A 19,827-nucleotide genomic window follows, 5' to 3' on the forward strand; every position below is an offset into this window, starting at 1 on the left:
GTCACATGACTGCTAAATACCGTGCTATTTATATCCTTATATCCTCTCTGTCAACTCTTCTGAACCTTTTTGGTTGTCAGAGAGTATAAATAGAAAATTTATTTATCTTTTTAATTTGTTTTTAAATATTATGTTAATTTTTTCTTAATTTTATAGTTGATAATTAAAAAAAACTTTGGTAATGTTACGCTTTGCGTTACAATTCAGGCATGTTCGATTATCAAATAACTTGATTGAGCATGGCAGGGAAACAAACCTTTCCCTGTTATGCTCAATCACGACGTATTTATCAAAACCTAATCACATGATGTTTACGATATGTTCAAGTTGCCTTGAGATGAGATTTCTATTGCAGTTTATTATTATTATTTTATTTATTTTATTTTTTATTTTTTTTTTTGGTGCCCATCCAATCTGACTTTTCCTTGTCTGGTACATTCGAAATGTACTTAAATTTATGTAATGAGAACTCCAAATTTTAAGTAACAAAAAAAGCAGCAGGTCCAATTTCTATCAATCCGATTTTAATGAAATTTGGTACCGATCGATGAATATATCTATAAGACCCAAATAAAAAATTTCATGAAAATCTGCTAACTTATAGCTGAGTTAATACCTGCGGACGGACGAACACACACACACACACACACACACAGTGTGACTGCAACTAAAAAATCTTTTTGTTTTTATCGACAACTCTCTTATTGGTGTTGTAATTTGTTCTTGGAACATCGCATTAATACAGTACACTATACAACTGCTTGGTATGTTTAGAATTTTTTTTTTAATTATTTCTCTCTCCACCTATCTATCTATCTATCTAATGATAATTTTCTTTTGTTCTTTCATTGCTTGTTTCTATCTTTTTAGTCGACTTTTGATTTTTTTTTCCGGTGGGGATCGGCAACTTGGAGGTTCACCATAAGAAAGTTGAACTTCACCACGTCACTCAGAGGACTTGTTTGGGGCTGAAAAATTATATAATGCAGCCGCTAATTACAGCCTCACCAGGAGAACTTTGGGAAATATTGTGTGCAGACGATACTTAATGGAGTTCACGTGATTTCAGAAGGCCATTATTAGTTTCAAAATATCGGTGGTCACCTGTGCCCCGAAACTGTACCAAATCCATAGTTCCCTTGGGCCACTACACAAACCTTCGTCTTGCTGCTTTAAGTCGCCTTGGTGACGCGAATCTGACTTCGCATCCCGATAGTTTCTAAGAGAGCCAAGACTGGAGACCTACTTTTTGTGAGCAGCCACACCCACTAGGGGTGCACCTATAATCTGTCAAGTGACAGGGAAGGTTTTGGAAAACTGCCTGAGTCTGGCTGTACGCCTTTGAGGAAAAGTGTGCAGAATCTGTCTTACTCACACAGACAAATCAATATCAAACTCCCTAAGGGGAGAATCATTATCGTCTTACGAAAATTTATTGCACCCGCTTGCGATGGTAGGTTTCGCGTGGGTTCTATATGTGCATTACTTCTCTTTTTTTTTTTTTTGTAAGTGCTGTTTCAGTATTTCTTATCTGGAATCCGATCAATACCTTAGCCTAGATCTCCTTCTAGTGAGGCATGCAGAGAATTAATGTGTAACATATAAAGTGATTGCATCAGTACATAAAAGTGAAAAATGGATCGAATTTCGCAGTGGTGACTGCAAAAATTTTATCACGTTTGAAGTTTTCAATGTCACAGCTCCATCAACAAACATCCAATGTAAACACACTACTGAATCATTAATAATGTGACATTAATACTACTTATCATAAATAATATGGCATACTTTGAACGGTATAAAGCGAATAACATTTTTAGGAGAGTGCAAAGTGGTTTCTGGAGTTCTCTTTAAAGGTTTACGACTTTGAAGTTAAGTGCAAATTTAGTTATAAACACTTCCGCGATCCTGTTTTCATAGACAGACTACTGCACTAAATCTCAAAAATGTGTAATTGCCAATCATGATGATGACGATTGGTAGCCAAAATTCTGACGTTTGCACAAATCAGGATGCTTGTTTTGACTTGCTTTGCACCATCTTAGATGGTGCAAAAGTAAAGGTGTCTTAATAAATCTATATTTCTTAACCACCGTTATTAGGAAAATAAATGTTAATTTTATTATTCTTAAATAATTTAATTAATGCGATAAATTTAATAACATAAATAATATTCGTTCCTGTTTGTCGTTCAGTAAAAAGCTAAATAATCCATATTAACTAAGTAATTAATTTGGCTTCTCTATAATTGATCATAAATTTTCTCATTATATTTGCATGATGAATAGAAGTTACTTAAACAGTACATTAAGATAGTTAAGTTAAATAGGCTGCTTAACCAACAATTTAATGGTTAATAATTTACCTAAACTGCAACGTAATTAATAAGAAATATTTTCGTGCATAGGAGTTACAAAACTACATTTTACGCAGAGTGGTGTTTAAGAACTCGTATTGTCCACGCAATTGTACAGAATGATTATACAGTATTTCCCATTTATACAAATTAATAAGACTTATTAATATTAATAGTAATAAGCCTTATTAATAATAAAACTCCATTTAAAATCCATAAAAAATTATTTTACTTAAATAGTTAAGAAAAGTTGTTAAAAAGTTACTTAAAAGTTATTTATACTTAACAAAGTACCTGAGCATGGAAAAATGCTGAAGCCATTCTACTGCTCAAAAAAGGTGGACAAGGCAGATTTAAAAAACTGCCGACCCATAACGCCTATTGGCAGTTGTCTATAAGGTTTTCACAAAGGTACTTTCAAGAAGAATAGGCACATACTTGATGCGGCATAACCCAAAGGACAAGCAGGCTTCAGAAGCGGTTTTAGTGCAATGGATCACATCCAACCAGTGTAGCAAGTTTTAGAGATACAACTTTCCATTATGTATAGCCTTCATGACTATGAAAAAGCATTCGACTAGATCACAAAACAAGCAATTATCAACGCCCTAATTAACCAAGCTGTAGACAGAGCTTACATCAATATTTTCCAATCAATATGTGAAAAGGAAACTGTATTAATATGGATCAATAATGATAAAGTTGAGATCAACATAGAAAAAGGCGTCCGACAGAGGGACACAATCTTTCCGAAACTATTTTCAGCCTGTTTAGAAGAAATTTTTTTCAAACTAAATTGGGATAATAAAGGATTCAAGATAAATGGAGATTGCCTGAGTCACTTGCAGATGATATCATATTCTTTGCCAATGACCCGGAAGAATTGCAGAAAAACAGTGAAGAACTGCAGAATTAAAGCAAGAAGTTCGGTTTAAAGATGAACATCAAGAAAATACAGGTTATGTTCAACAAATTTACCAGACCAAAGAAAATCATGGCCAATGGACAACAGCGGAAGTAGAGAAAAAGTAAGTTTACCTTGTACAAGAAATTTCAACAGATGAAAACATCGTGACGGAAATTGAATGGCGCATAAAACTGGGATGCCAAGCTGGAAAACTTAAAACTTCAAGACAAGCCACGCTGTCTCAAACGAAAAGTTTTTGATCAAACATGGTCATTGAATGCCAAAGCTTTACAAAAACTGAGGGCCACACAAAGAAGTATGGAGCGCCGAATTTTGAACATAACCAAAAGAGACCGAAAAACATGCGCATGAATTCTCAAAAAAAAAAAAAAAAAAAAAAAAACAAGGTGTGACATCACTGAAAGAACAAAGCGCTTAAAATGGAAATGGATAGGCCGCATATCAAGAAGAACTGACGATAGATGGATCAAACGAATTTTGGTAGGGATACCGCTTGACTCTAAACCCCCAAGAAAACGACCAAAGACGAGGTAGATCGATGAAATTGTGAAATTTTCTTGTGCACAATGGCAACAGAAAGCACAAGACCGCAGTTGCTGGAAATATGTTGAGTAGGCGTTCATCCTGCAGTTAATCGCCAATGGCTGAAGATAATGATGATTTATCCTTTGGAATATCGTTTGTTACATAATAACAAACGTTATTCCATGATAAATAACATTACATATTTCTATATGACTATTTGTAAATCTGACACGTTTATCGTGCAAAATCATTTTAGGGTGTTTCCATACAGACGCAAGTGACAGGGCTAAATTTAAAATGTGAGCCTTCGAAGCCTCTTCTTGAAATGGAAGTTCCTGTTCATTCCTATTAAAAGAGAATGAGCTATAAATTTTTCAGTATTTCTTTCTCTCTTTTTTTTTTCTTTGCCAATGTGCGTTCACGTTCTGGAATTTTTATTTGTTATTATTTTTTTATTTCTACATGAAACGTTATTTTCCCAAACAACGCAAGGGCAGTATTTCCATCCATAATAGAATCTTTTCCGTCATTGGCAATCCACGATTCCATAAGATTAGTAAAAAAATTTCATTTTTTGTCATTTTTAACTCAAGTTGCACCTGTCGAATCCACCAATTCTGCATTTTTTAATAGAAAACTGAACTAGGGTGACCCACAAAATTATTATTACACACACAAAAAAAAAATTATTTTATTGTGAAGAGTGTCTCCAAAAACACTGTTCAAATTAAAATAGGAGTCCCGTTTAGCCTACAGATTCTAGACGTTATTTCATTTGAAGACAACAAGGAATAGTAGTAGTAGTAGTAGTAGTGGCACATAATGCAAGAAAGCAAGTGTAGGAGCTTATGCAGCATCAGCCAAAAAAAAAAAAAAAAAATCATCACACCATTCCCTCCAAATGCCTGTCCAGTTCCTCCTTAAATTTATTTAACCTATCAACTTCCACAACGACAGATGGAAGTTTGTTCCAGCAATTAACCACCCGCTGGCTAAAGGCAAATTTCCGCACATCTATTCTACATCTGTCCTTTCTTAATTTGAACTTATGTCCCCGTAGGTTCGTAATCTGAACAAGTGGAAGGATCCCATCAGAATTCAGCGTGCTCAACCCATTCAAGGCCTTATAGACCTCAATCAGATCACCGCGCAGGTGCCTAGTCTCCAGCCACTGCAATTTGCAGAACTTAAGCCTCTCTTGGTAAGAGAATCCCTTCATTCCCCTCACCAATCGTGTTGCTCTTCTCTGTACACGCTCAAGCAAATCTACATCCTTCCTAAAATGAGGCCTCCAGACCTGTACGCAGTACTCAAGGCGTGGCCTGACCATTGCCTTATACAGAGGGACAATCACCTCCTTTTCCCTGCTAGCAAAATTCCTATATATCATTGACAAAACCCCATGACCTGCCCTAGCAGCCTGTCTGCATTGCTCAGAAAACTTCATATCTGACTGCACAATTACTCCCAGGTCTTTTTCATTTTCTACCACCTTAAGTGTAGTACCACACAGTTGGTACGTTTCTCTGGGGTTACTTCTACCCATATGCAGTACTTTGCATTTGTCAAGGTTGAACTTCAGTTGCCACTTCTTAGCCCATCTGCCCAAATTATCTAGATCCTGTTGCAGTAGCACACTGCCATTACTGTCATTAACAACCCTGCCAACCTTTGTGTCATCTGCAAACTTCGACATTAAGCCTGATATACCTTCATCAATATCATTGATAAATACACAAAACAACAGTGGACCCAACACCGAACCCTGTGGGACTCCACTAATAACATTAGTCCATGAAGAGCAGCACCCATTGATTACCACCCTCTGTCTTCTCCCACTTAACCATCCTTTTATCCATTGTAGCAACTTACCCTTAATACCATTCTGCTCCAATTTGTACGGTAGTCTTCCATGCGCAACAGTGTCAAAAGCTTTCCTGAAATCCAAGTATATGATATCAAAATTATTTTTCGCATCCAGTTCCTTTGTGACCACATCATAATAACGAATCATATTTGTCAGACAAGACTTTCCCTTAACAAACCCATGCTGTGTTTGAATTATTGCTGCAGTCTTGTCTAGATGATCCTGCAATGCATCTTTAACCAGTGACTCCATTATTTTACCCGGAACAGAAGTTAAACTAACTGGTCTGTAATTATCGTGTCACCCTTCGATCCACCTTTGTGAATTGGGGACACATTTGCACATCTCCAGTCCGTGGGAACCTCCCCTGAGTCCAAGGATGCTCTCATAATTATGGCTAAGGGTTTGCTTAGTTGCTTTGCCGCCTCCTTTAAAATAACTGGATAGATCCCATCCACCCCAGGTGCCTTTCTTATGTTTAACTTCAACAATTTCTCCTCCACTTTGCTCTCAGTTATTACAAAATCATTAAGCACCCTGCTACAATTTGATAACCTTCTTCCATTTTCAAACTGTAATAATTCCTCACGTGTGAATGTAGACGCAAAATACTCATTCAGTTTGTTTGCTATCTGAGCAGGATCATCAACAGTCGAACCATCGATGTCAAGTGGACCAATCATATTCAGCCCCTTCCTTTTAGAGTTTATATAAGTAAAGAAATCCTTGCTGTTTTTCTTAGCATCCTTTGCCAAAGATTTCTCGTAATCCGCCTTCGCTTGCCGAACCTCCTTTGTGACCTGATTACAGACTAGCTTATATCTGCCACAGGCTTCTGCGTCACCTGATAATTTATATGCATCCCATGCATTTTTCTTCTCTGTCACGAGTCTCATTAGTTCATTTGATAACCATTTAGGCCTAAACCTTGAAAGATATTTCTTAATCGGTATATAAAGTCTAGTAGCTTCCGCGATTAATTCCTTGAATGCTTCCCACTTAGAATTTACTGTTGGTAACATCGTCAGTTGATCCCACTGTACAGAATTTAAAAACTGTCTGAGACCACTGTACTCCCCTTTACGGAAGCAAAAACCCTTTCCTTTACCCCTGACGGTAGTTACCTCTTTGAGTAAATCCCACTTCAGCACACTGTGATCACTGCCACCTAGTGGTTCCTTTATCTGCAAATTCTTAATACACGAATGATCACTGCTGATAACCAGATCAAGAGTATTACTTTCTCTGGTTGCCTCTCGAACATGCTGCTGCAGAAAACAATCATCCAATAAATCCAAAAAGTATGACTGGTGTGTGAGTGACCAACCCACAAGTTCCAGTCAATATCTGGGAAGTTAAAATCCCCCATTATAAGACATTCTGATTTACTGGCCCACTCTATTTCTCTGTACAATTGTTCATTGTACTCATTCAAGTCATTAGGCCTATAACACACTCCTACCCTTATTTTTCCTTTCGCAGTGCTTATCTCGCACCAAACTGACTCAACAGAGCACTGTTCATCTATATTAACTGGGTGCACTTCCTTTGATTTTATGTTTTTCTTAATTAACAGCATAACACCCCCTCCCTTTCTGTCCTGTCTATCCTTTCTGTACACATTGTACTCCCCAAATTCCAGTTCTGCATTCCTTATATCTTTGTGACACCACGTCTCTGCTATCCCAACAATATCCGCCTTTGATGTCTTGACCAACACTTCAAATTCATCAAATTTATTTACTATACTTCTAGCATTGGTATACATGCAAGCATACATGCTCCTATGCCTATTCCTTGTTACCCTAACACATCCCATATACCCAACTATTCCATGATGACTGCCATCCGTCCCTGAAACCCCCAACACCCCTCGCTCCAGGTCGCTTCTTATTCTAATAGAAGTTGTGCAAGAATCACCTTCACCTCTGCCTGCGGTTACTGTTAAACTATTAGTCTTTGTATCCCCCCAAACTAGCAGTTTTCCGACCCACCTAACACTGCCTCGATAGCATCAGCAAATATTCTTGCACCCTTTCTATTTAAGTGTATCCCATCCCTGTAGAAGCAATCTCTCCTGTTAACAAGTACAGTCCAGGCTGAAAAAAATTCTACCCCTTGAGCCTTGCACAATCCTTCCAGGGCCGAATTGATCGACAAGGCTCTCATCATATACTCCCTCCTATCGTGTCTGGGCAGAATTGCAGACACTTTCAAATTCAACCCTATTTCACGGCTTTTTTTCAACAGTGACCTGTACTTGTTGAGTAATTCTGCCGGTCTCCTACTCTTAATATCATTAGTGCCAACGTGTACAACTATATCACCTTTTGTGCCCTTGAAAGATGATATCCGCTCTACAACGTCATCAACCTTTGCCCCTGGCAGACATACCCTGGTCCTATTCCACCTATCCTTTTTACAAAGGATGTTCCCCGTTTCCCTGACAATAGAGTCACCAACAACAACTAGTTCCTGTGGGACCAGCGCATTCTGCCTTAGGGGTTGCCGCTGTGTTGCGTGATGACCAAGTGCAAGCTCTGGCGTTGATGTGGGCAGCTGAGAGCCTGATGGGCCCCTCAATTTAGTTCCTTCGAGGGCATCCACCCTGTCCTTCAAGCTCTCATATAGGCCCATAAGAACGCTGAGTTGTTGCCTGATTTCGATACACTCCTTGCATCGCGCACACACAAAGACATCCCCCATGGCAATATCATGTTCCGTTCCAGAGAGTTCGGCAAACATTTCACAAGTTGCACATTTCTTTAGGCTGTGATGCGTTGGAGAACTGCCCCCCTCAGTTCTCCCCCGAGTCACAGCACTCCTGCCACTTTGTGCCCGTTACTTTGCTGCTCTAGTTTGGGGCATGGTAGTTTAAATTAATAAAATCAATAAATTAAATATCAATAGTATTTGAATAGAAACTATTAAATAGAAACAGTGAAGCGTATTACTATATAATTATGCGTTAGAGCTACCTAGTTACCTCAATTAAAAAATTTGAATTCCACAGAATCTTATAGGCACCTTTTTTGTTCCACAGAATCTTATAGGCACCTTTATGTCTAGCATGGTTCACCACTGTCAGGCCTGTTTAGCCGTTGGAGGGGATCATATGTCTTATATTTTCGAGCATCTTGTATCGACTTCTGTAATGTGACCTTTTTGGTAATTCTTATACAACCGCCATAAATGTCCCTTAGACCTGTCCGAAGTTTTTCGCTGTATCCTGACTTTCTCGTTATTCTATGGTACTCCACCATATCAAATTTTATCCAGCTTCATCGCAAGCTGCACGAATTACACCACGTGTTCTATTAATTTTGTCTAGCAGTGTATTTTCATGATAGTGCATTGTAATGTCGTGATGCTTTCAATGATTGAAATTAGTCTTCCTAGTTTGTCTGAAAATTGTTGAAATTAACGAAATTTGCAGTGTTGCTAGTAATCTTCGTGTTATATGCATTCATATGCCCTAATAATTTAAACTGTCACAATACGCATGCGCATATCGCGACAATGCATCATTTGGCAAGGAATCTGACTGGACTTGTTTATTAAAGTTAGAGCTACTTCAAGCTTTTTTACCTCGATGACGAAGAATAAGACCATAATCATACTGGAATTCACCAATCCAAAATTGAAATTTAAAAAAATGAAATTAGAAATATTTCAATTTCAAATGTTGAGTATTTTCTAAACAAGTTATTATAGATTTTTCTTATTTTCTCTGCAGGTGATAAACCTCACTCTTGCGAGTATTGCCAAAAGAGATTTGCTCTGGCCTGTAACTTAAGAGCCCACCTTAAAACTCATGAAGGTAAGTTACGCCATGTCTATGGTGTCTGTTTGACCTCAGGGTGGTTCAATTAATTCTAAACTCCTAAAATAGCTTTAAAGGGCCTTAAATTTACGTACAACATCAGAAGGTCTGAATCCTCAGAGAGAAAAATGAAAAACACATTCAATCTGAAAACTTTGCTCTGATCCGATGTTCTAGCTGGTTCCAAACACGATTTTCTTAAATGACATTGAAGAAGAATGTCAAAATTGACTGATAATGTCAAGATCGAGAGAGCGGTTAATGACTTGCGTCCTTCAGGGCCACTTTGAATCGGCTTCAGGGATGGTCAGAGAAGTGTTTTTTTAATACACTAAAATGCAAGGTCTTACACTTTTGGAATGGAAATTACAAAATAACTTATACGCTGGTGGGATGGATTAAAAATGGTCGAGGAAGAAAGGGATTTAGGACCTACGATACTGGTGCACATGAAGTATTCCGAGCGGTGTGGACAATTGGCAGTGGGATCCTATCGACGATTTATTGAATATTTACTTGTAGTTATAGGGAGGTCATACTCCCACTCTATATAAGGCAATTGTAAGACCTCATTTGGAATACTGTGTACAAGTATGGAGACCACATCTAAAAATAGGATATTGAGCTTCTTGAAAGGGTCCATAACGGGCAACTGCTGGTGAGATCGACAAAAGGGCGTCCATATGAGGAAAGACTTCGAATATGTGGGCTACAGTGATTGGATCCAGGCACCTTAGAGTGGACTTGATTGAGGTCCATAAGGTTCTGAGAGCAGATAGTAAAGTGAATGAAGGCAAATTTTTCAGTTATAATTAATAAATAAATTCAAATTAAGGATTACTGGAATAAGTTACATGCGTGGACAATGGATAGTGGACGCTGGCCACTTGGGAAAATTCAAACATTAGTTCGATCGATACAAACGTGATGAGTGTTTTATAAATTATTAATATATCGCATGCATACACTTATAAAATATAATTAGGATGGGATTTTTTGCATGAAATGTTGCCAAAAACCATCCTAATATCCTCCATATTGTCAAGAAAGTAAGTATGTAAAAATTCAAACGCTGGTGATTTATTTCTTGACATAAACTACATTTTTCTTTTTTATATTTCATGTGTGATAACCAAACAAGTAATCGGACATATTATTTGGATTTTTCACGGCGTGAATGTTTTCTACACCATGACAATATGCCAGCTCACAGAGTGCTTTCTGTAAAAATGGCATTTTCCGAAAAGGAGTAACTGGAGTTAATATAATTACTCCAGTTTCTCCCGGTCACGTAATATAATTTTACTTCTGTGAATTATATTACATGACTGGGCCTTCCATAAATAACAAACAGTCACTTGACATCAACATAATTGACATCTGACATATAACAGCCACAGTATCCTCAAGTTGCTACACTTCATATAACAATGCAAATTTACATTCAAAGCAAACATTACTTGAAGGGGAAAATCCCCTTTGATATAAGGAGTTCACTCGTCAACCCCAAAATTTCCTCATACATTCCCCAGAAGCAGAATACCATAAAATAGTAGCTTTGCGGTGTCCACTAACCAAGACACAACTGGGTCACATTTCCATCTCCCCTGGTGGGCGCGGACATTGAGGTTCACAGGGTCCCGCTGACACGTTGTGTATGATGAGGGTGTGCCTTGTTTTAAATAACGAACCTGGAGCGTATGTATCCATATATAGAGCTATCATTCATCTGTCAGAGGAGGCAAGATATGTTTATAGAGGGCGTAGCTCCGTGCCACGAGCTACATCGAATCTTATAGTTGGCTCCGAGTTGGTGCAGCAACTTGAAGAAAGGTCATTTGGTTCAAAACGACCTTGTTTCGGACCACAAACCATTCAGAGAATCTCAAGTACGTTCACGACGGTCGGCGTTTCTTGGTACTTGCTAAAGAGCGTGTGGAAATTTGATATAACTGCTCAAGGGGCGCTGCTATAGAATCATTAAGATTGATGTATGTTCCATGAAGGATGTGGCTGCCAAATGGAAACCAGTGTAGCAGAGGTGTAAAGAACCTACACACTCAAGCATTACAGAATGGCTGTTGTAGAAGAAATACCCTGGACGGATAATTTAAAAAATAAAATAAAATTAAAATTAACAAATAATTGAATAAAGGTTTTTTAGGAACAAGTAGAACATTCTGGAATTCTTGTCGGACTTTCAAGAAAGATCAAAACTTGCCTAAAGGAGTAGTTACGTCTCCTGCCACCAGAGTCTCTGATAATATATGCCAACCCCGCGAACGTCCATTTTCAGTGCACTGTGATGAATTAGTATATCATAATGACATGCAAGGTTGAAATATGGAGGTGGAACTACGTGAGTTGCGATATATGCACAACTACCACGCTGGGCCATGTTCAAATCGGTATGTGTGTCTTAATAAAGAAATTTAAAGGCCCCTGGTACGTAAGTGGTTATATTGTAGGGCGGTCCCCTACTCCCACTAAAATATTTACAGTTCTGCCATGAAATGTGGGACCCAACCCTCAAGGTAGCAGCGCTGTGTGGGTAGTTAGTTCTTCGCCATCTGGACATGCTTGTGTCCACCATACGGAAGTCCCTTAAATGGAAAGACTCTTCTCTGAAGACCAAATAGTTAAAGATGGTGATCCAAATGATATTCGGTTTGCAGTGCAGTTTCTGGAATAAGTAGAAGTGGATGAGCAGTGGCCAATGGACCTCAGTTTCAAGAAGAAATGCCAATTGAGGAGCTAACGTGAACTCGCGGAAAAAAAAATATGGAGCGATAGCAGCCAGTTGAAATTCCATGAAGAAGATAACTGGTTCTAGAAAAAGATCGAATGGATTCATAATGCCCAATTAGGACAAGAAAAATTATTCTTGCTTAATACTCAGACTGTAAATTTTTCTGAGAATAGTCTACTCAGGAAACAGCAAGGGCTGTTTGAAAAGGGTAAGACAAGCAACAGATGGTTTTGTGAAATACAGTTAATCACAAAATAATGAACTACATAAATGAAGGTACATCAACGCACTACTTTTAAAAATTGTCACCTGTTGATAATAACTGAGCGTATATTTTTACTTGTCCACTTTTAATGTACCGCAGCCATTTTGGTTTAGTCACTTAATGTACAAGGGAGTACAGCATGTAATGAAGAAAAGAAAAGTTATATATTTCTTCTTTTATTCATGCTACGCTTTACTTTTGAGGAAAGTGCAGTTTATCTTCTAAAATATCAGTTTCCTTACTGATATTTTAGAAGATAAATTGCTCTGGAATGTAGTAAATAATATAAACCGCATTAATAAAAAGTGGAAATAACGCGTCCCACGTTTAGTCTGTAGGATAATGGCATAGATCTCAGCAAAACGTTGGTCATGTGATAATACAAGTATCATTCACACTGGAATTCACCGCGCGGAAAACATTCGCAATGTTATGCAAATTAGAAAAGGTGCCTATTATTAAAAATCGTGACAGTTTTGGCTCTAAAGAGACCTGTACTATCAGCCATCTGTGTGTTTTGCACTACTTGTATTCCAGTGTAATAATGTCATTTTGCATCCGTTTCTCTGATGACTGTGGTGACGTCATAAACTTTCAACACCGTTTTTCTTAAAAACGCCGATTCTGAAAAACTCCTAGAACTTTATGCAGTTCTGAATGCTAGTCTTCGTATCTAATAACAGGTAATTCATTATTTTGATTTATTTATTTATCTTGGTTAATGAAATCGATTCGGTATTGGGCAAGCAAATTCTTGGCTGAACTCCAGATTATGGGTACACCCTGTCGCTGCGTTGCGGGCATGGCCAAATTCGGGGCGGATTCAAGCAAACGAAGTGTTTTTTTTTTTTTTTTTTTTTTAATAGACTTTCATTTTTGGCTAGTGAAAAAAGGTTATGTTAGTTTACGCCAGTAATTCGGGACGAATTCAAGCAAAAGAAGCCACTTCCTCCGGAGGTGTACCCATAATCTGGAGTTTTACCAAATTCTTTAAAGTCCATTATAATAAACTGTATTATTGTCAAAATCTTTGATGAATTACGGTCACAGATCTGTACAAAGCCAGGAATTCCTAAGAAAGTTTACAATTAAGAATTTTTTAATTAAAAAATCGTATAGTCAATCTATATTGAACCTCAGCGAATTTGGATCTGCAATCCCTTTTGAGTGTCCTCGAATATTTTAAATATCCTACACTTCTCTTTCTTGTTGTATGGTTGCGATGCATAAATATTTAATTGGATCTTCTGTTCTTTCCTACCATTCAAAGAACTAGAAACAACAGTTTGGCAAAGCCCGACATTGGCTTCAGAGTTCACTTACCTTCGATTTCTCAGCAGGTTAGAGCTTCTTATCATTGCTCACAGTAAGACAATAGTTCACAAGAATTCAAATCTCCGTCTACCTTCTCAGTCCACCCACAGTCGTGAGGTAAGCTGCATTCGGCTACTGTTAATGCACCAGCGAGACGTATCACAACCACACCTCATATGTCCAGTAACTTGTAAAGAGAGGCCGACGCCCCTCGTAAGAAATGAAGGGCTATTCCGCCTACTAAAGACGTGATTAACCGCTCGTTTTTACAGCCCATGCAGTTGAATTTGTCAGATTGCGGGGGAGGAGAGGGCATGGTACTTTCTAATAGACATATAGGCAATCGTTCTGTTTACGTTTCAGGATAGGATCGAATATCTTAGAGAAAGAAAAATACTATAATCCAATTTCCTTTACCATTAAGTAGACGTAATCCGCTACAGTGTACTTACCACGGTTACAGCAATGATTTGCCAACCAGTTGTTAAATTATATCGAATTTGAAAATAAAAAACACAAACCTATACGCCTTAAATCCCCTTGTGAAGGTAAACTTGTATGCTGAGTTGGTTATAGCAGTGCAAATTTATTCGAAATTATTATATCAAAAATGATAAAAGATCAAATTAATCTTCCTCTGCGAATAGGAAGAAGAAGAAGAAGAAAGAGAGAAGGGATGGGCAAGGGGGGAAAATTGTCTGGAATCTGAAACGTCTGTTTGTCTGTAGGTAATGAATATATAAAGTATAGCCTTCATTTTGCGTTATCATATTCTACATATGACCCACCTGCTCATGCATATTTATAATTTTAGGTGTAGTTCTTCAAAGAGGTTCTATTTGATATGCGCATTATTGACATGCGAACATGATTGGTTGTTACTGTTTTTATTGTGAGGACAGCTTGGCGCATTTCAAAATTAGGGCTGTGGCAATGAGGAAGACGAAGAGTGTTTTCTAATAGACCTATATATACTATGCTACCAAAAGTATTGTGATATCGGGAGAAACTACAACGCTTTTACAAATCAGATTATGACATGTGTCGAAGTTTGTAACGAATAATTCTTGAAAATAGAAGATTTAAAGTTTGTGGACTTGAGAAAAAAGTACTTAACATTTCCTGTGGAAGTATTTCAACAATAATACAGTATATGAATGTTTGGGAATGTTCAGTTTACGCAAGATGGGTTCACAGAAACCTTTCTATTTATGGAAAAGTTTCTTCGTGATGATTCCAGCCTCTGACAAACGTCAGAGGGTGGAATCATCAAAAGATAATTTTTAAATTAATCTTTGATAATCCAGATAGATTTTTTTATCTCGTTTGGCGGCTGGTGGAAACTTGGCTACATTTATGATCCAGAATCCAAATTAGAAAGCATGCAATGGAAGCACAAGGGATCTCCAACCCCGAAAATGTTTCTAACCCAACCGTCTTGGAAAGGTTTTGGCATCAGTTTTCTGGGAAGAAAAGGACTGTTGTTAATTGATTACCATGCACCTAAACCCACAATAACAATGGAATATTATGCCAGCCTTATGTCAAAATTAAAAGCTGCAATTCGGGGAAAGTTGGGTCATCGGGTTTTGCTTCTCCATGACAATACACCCGTGCACGTAGCCTGGGATACACATGCTAAAATTCACGAATGTGGATTTGAACAATTGGATCATCCAGTACAGTCGAGATCTGACTTCAAGTGACTATTATTTGTTCAGAAACCTCAATTCTAATCTTCGTGGAACTCATTTTAAAGATGTTGAGAAACTAAAAACAGCTGTGGAAGACTGATGCTCAACTTGAAGAATATTTTTCAAGGATTAAACTCTTTGCTTCGAGGTGAATACGTTTAAAAAAAGAAACTTAGAATGAGGTTTTTATGCTGATTCTTCTGTTTCAAACCGCCCTCAGAACACACCTTTAAATATTTGCCGACTTTTTTTTTTAATTCCGAAGCCTCTTCAAGTTTGTTGTCCTAAGGCTGTTTACTCCTTGAAGAAACTACAACGAACGAGTGGTATTCCCAAAACACCCACACAAATGCAAATTGTTACCTCCCAACCAATTCGTCTGCTACCGTGATTCGAATTTTCACTAAGAAAAAGGCTAAATAAATAACTCGTCACCTCTTGAAGCATACAGCTAGGTGGGGGAGAAGAGGGCAAGCGAGGGGGGGGACTGGATAAACAACAGACCGAACTGGAGCAAGGGCAGTGGTGAGCGAAGACTAAAACGACACTGTGGCGGCCAAGAATGCAGCGGCACTGACCAAGGACAGATTAAAACGGAACAGTGAGAGATCGCTTTGAAGACAGAGAGATGGGGAAAGATGAAGGGGGTATAAAAAACAAGACATATTCGCCTGTTCATCAATTTACGAGGGGGGTAAGGTGCTTTTAGGGTGTGGTCGCAAGGGGTGGTGTAGGCTCTGACACAGTTTTTCGACCTTGATCCACATGTGCGACGAATGTCGTCCTCCACTTCTCACCATCCTCTGAATCGTGAGCGGAATCCCCTACGAAGAAGGCGGAGGTCGACACACGCAACATACGCACAAACAGACAGAGGGAGAGAGAGAGTTCGCTATCTCGTCACTGGCTTAAGAGTCATGGGTTGAGTAGCCTTCGAGATGGATTTTAAAAATGTCCCACCAGCTATGTTATAGCAACACACACGTGCATATTCCTCCCGTGGTAGAGGAGATAAGGGTGCATAATTACCGGCTTTTAATGTTTTTGTAAGCAGTCTTATCTGCTCTCTGACTTTGTCACCTACGTTGGCATTCTGGCTAAGCCAGTAGATAAACGTGTAGGTTATAAGAGTGGCCGCAAGGCGGTAGCACCTCACCATCATTCAACCTCCGTGACTGATCACAAAAAAAGATAAAAATGGCTTTCTTTCTACACGGTCATTGCTGTTTTTAGTGAAAGGTTACTAAAATCCGATGCTGATGAATGGTTTTGTTGTTATTTCTATTTTGCTTGGAAATAAATGTCTTTTAAAACGTTTATCGGAGGTAGATCTGTAAGTAAAGACCTCCTTAGAGGGATAATTGGTTTGTATAGATCGTGGCGCCCTTGAGGTGAATTATATACATATATAAAGTTGGCCTAGGCAGCCATACTTAAAGTATTGCCGCCATCTTGAATAATTTAGATCAAAATGTATTTTTCTTATTTTATTTATTTTTAAAAATATTTTGTGAATCACTAACGTTCTCACTGATCCTTAATGTTCTTTCTTTCTTTATATCCAGGGGAACCACAAGAAAAATGCACTCAGTGTGGTAAAACTTTTCCCTTCTCTGCTCACATGTTAACCCACGGCTACTGTCAGCCATGTTACCAAAACAGCAATGGTATAGCCTTAACCAAAAAGTCTTCAACTGAAGAAGGTTCTTCCATTCCCGGTTCTCCGAAATCTCCAACCTCGTCGAAGACTCCAGCATCGATCGAGCCACCTTCACCGATGTTATTTGGAGTTCTGGATCAAGTGATGTTGCGCTATAGACAAGCTGGAGCATTACTACCGCCACCCTTATCCACTATGAGGTTTCTGGATGGGGTTCCCGTACTTTCACAACGCACTTAAAGCAAAAGAAAAGACGACTTAAGAAAGATTTTTCCGTATGCCCATAATCGCTGTTAAAAGTGGCCCTAAAGGTGAAAGATGTACATATCAACGTAGCTGCCTACCAGTGCCTCCTAGCGACAACTGCTCACATTATTCAAAATGGACTTGTCGGAAGTCTGTGGTATGTCTTCCATGAACTAAGTAGATGAAACTTTGATTAGGAGATCGGTGCGAGACCGGATTTCACTGCCTCCGTCCAAATAAAAAACTTCAAGTAGACTAGCATTCCAATTTGATATTTCATTGATAAGCTCAATTCAAATATGTGGCATTGTTTATGTTTTGCGTCAAGGAACTCATAGTGAGAGCTCAGATGTTCTTGGTGTATAAAATGCGCTGGTGACTTAAATTTGTGTGCCAAGACCAGCCTACTAAGGCTGACGATTGACTCTTATACATACATACATACACGTATAAATATGTGTAGAAGTTAGATGTAGACTTAAATATTCATTTCTTAGTTTTTTAGACAGGTTGGTTCTTTTTTTTTTTTATTGTTTTTACTTGTTGTTAAAAGTGTGTCGTGTTTATGTTGTTGTTTTTTGTTTTCTGTATAAAAAGCATTTCTGTATTCAAAACAAAAATCTGCAACGACTTCGATAATGCTCACGACGAGATGTATTGAAAGTAAGAGATAGAATGACTGAATGGGAAAGCAAGAAGATTAAATGTATTAAGCAGAAGCTGATTTTAGATATCTATGCAACAGAGTAATTTCTAATGTTTTTAGGAATGTTATTACCGTATTTACTCGAATATAAGAGTCACCTTCTTCCATAGTTTTGATATAAAAGAAAGTAGTAAAATTGCAAGCGCACCTCAGTAGTATTGTTTGCAGAGATTGCGTGAAAAGCTTCAGTTCCCAGTGAATAGTTGTTAATGTACTTTGTGCCTTAATAATTTTGCATAAACAGGAATACTTCAGTCATCGATTTAAACATGTGGTGATTCATCTGGAGAAGGAAAAATTGCTAAATTTTCCAGTGTAGGTTTCTCATCCAGAAAATAATTTTGCCAAAACATATTGGCAATAAAATTTGAAGAATTGGATCTTAACTTTAAATCAAGATACATTTCGTTTCTGGGAATTTAAAATGTCCCTTAAATATCCTTCTGTTTAACAAAGCTACCGGGAATACTTCTAATGAATTTGTGCTTAAGCCATTGATAAACTTGCGTATTTTCATTTTTATAAAAAAGTATATTTAAATAGAATATCAAAAATTATAAATAATTTTGATTATTCTGTTTAATTATACTTCAAATTTAAAACCAACGTTTTGAAAATTTTCAAACTTTTTAACAAATTTTTTTCTGTGTATATTGGATTCGATTAAATACGGTATTTGCTAATGATTATTTTGGCAGAATTTAATTTCTTTAAAATTCTTTCGTAATAATAATGGATTACATAGATTACCCCATAGATAAAAATGAAGAAAAAAATTCTTATTTCAAACGTAATAGATATAAATAGTAATCTTCTTTTTATGAGGGTAAAACTAGGGGTATTCAAACGATGAGTATTCAAAAGTAAATCCTTTATTATCGGGGAAGGTAACGCTTTGAGTGACCTTCGTATATTTTTAGAAAAATAAGTAGTAATAATAATTATTATTACCATTGTCATTATTCTGGTATAGTAGTTTAATATAAAACATACACTTCCGATTGTCAGTATTATTTTTCTCTTGTGTATTCGTAATTAGACTTTCGGTTATCCCCAAATCGAAAAAAAAAAAAAAACATGATGTTTTGGTTAATGTATAGACTATAGAATATATCTTCTTTATCATATCTGTGTAATTTTACAAAAATACGAGTACAAATAAAATATGCGCTCAAAGAATAAAATCGCTTGTTATAATTGGTGTTTAATTTAAAATACTTTAATAATTCAAAATTTTGATTAATTAACCAAAAACATGATTTTTGGTTAACCAAACCAAAAACACGATTTTTTGGTTAGTGATCTGGTTTAATTTTGGTTTTTGGGGTAATTTTAACAAAATACGAGCTCATAGAATAAAACCACTTGTTATTAAAAATTATAATTGGCGTTTAATTTAGGATACGAATCCAAAATTTTGATATAATTCATATCAAACAAAACTTTTATAGAATATTTAAAAGATACTTTCAATTTATTTCAAAATATTTTATTTTTCAAATAAAAAAATACAATACGTCTGGTTTGTAATCCACTTCATCATTTAGATATGATTAGCTAACATTTGGAAGTAGCCAATTGAATTCTTCCGATTTAAAATTATGCTCTCTCTTGAGCAATGCCTTAGGACAGTACTTATAAACTTCTTCGAGACGTGCCTTAGACTCCTAAACGTGCAAGGTTGGACATTTATT

General features: G+C 37.2%; 1 protein-coding gene across 1 annotated transcript in view; it reads left to right on the forward strand.

Annotated features, from left to right (window-relative positions):
• Positions 1–18,562, forward strand: part of LOC150080060 (uncharacterized) — a 123,657-nt gene extending 105,095 nt beyond the window's left edge. The window contains exons 7-8 of the mRNA XM_090381113.1: positions 9,413–9,496; positions 17,087–18,562. Of these exons, the coding sequence (XP_090237239.1) occupies positions 9,413–9,496; positions 17,087–17,421 (419 nt within the window). The 3' untranslated portion in view covers positions 17,422–18,562. The remainder of the gene's footprint in view (positions 1–9,412; positions 9,497–17,086) is intronic.
• Positions 18,563–19,827: the final 1,265 nt, after the last annotated feature.

This window comes from Mastigoproctus giganteus, chromosome 9, assembly GCF_048544385.1.
Source record: "Mastigoproctus giganteus isolate SK-2022 chromosome 9, ASM4854438v1, whole genome shotgun sequence".
NCBI lineage: Eukaryota > Metazoa > Arthropoda > Arachnida > Uropygi > Thelyphonidae > Mastigoproctus > Mastigoproctus giganteus.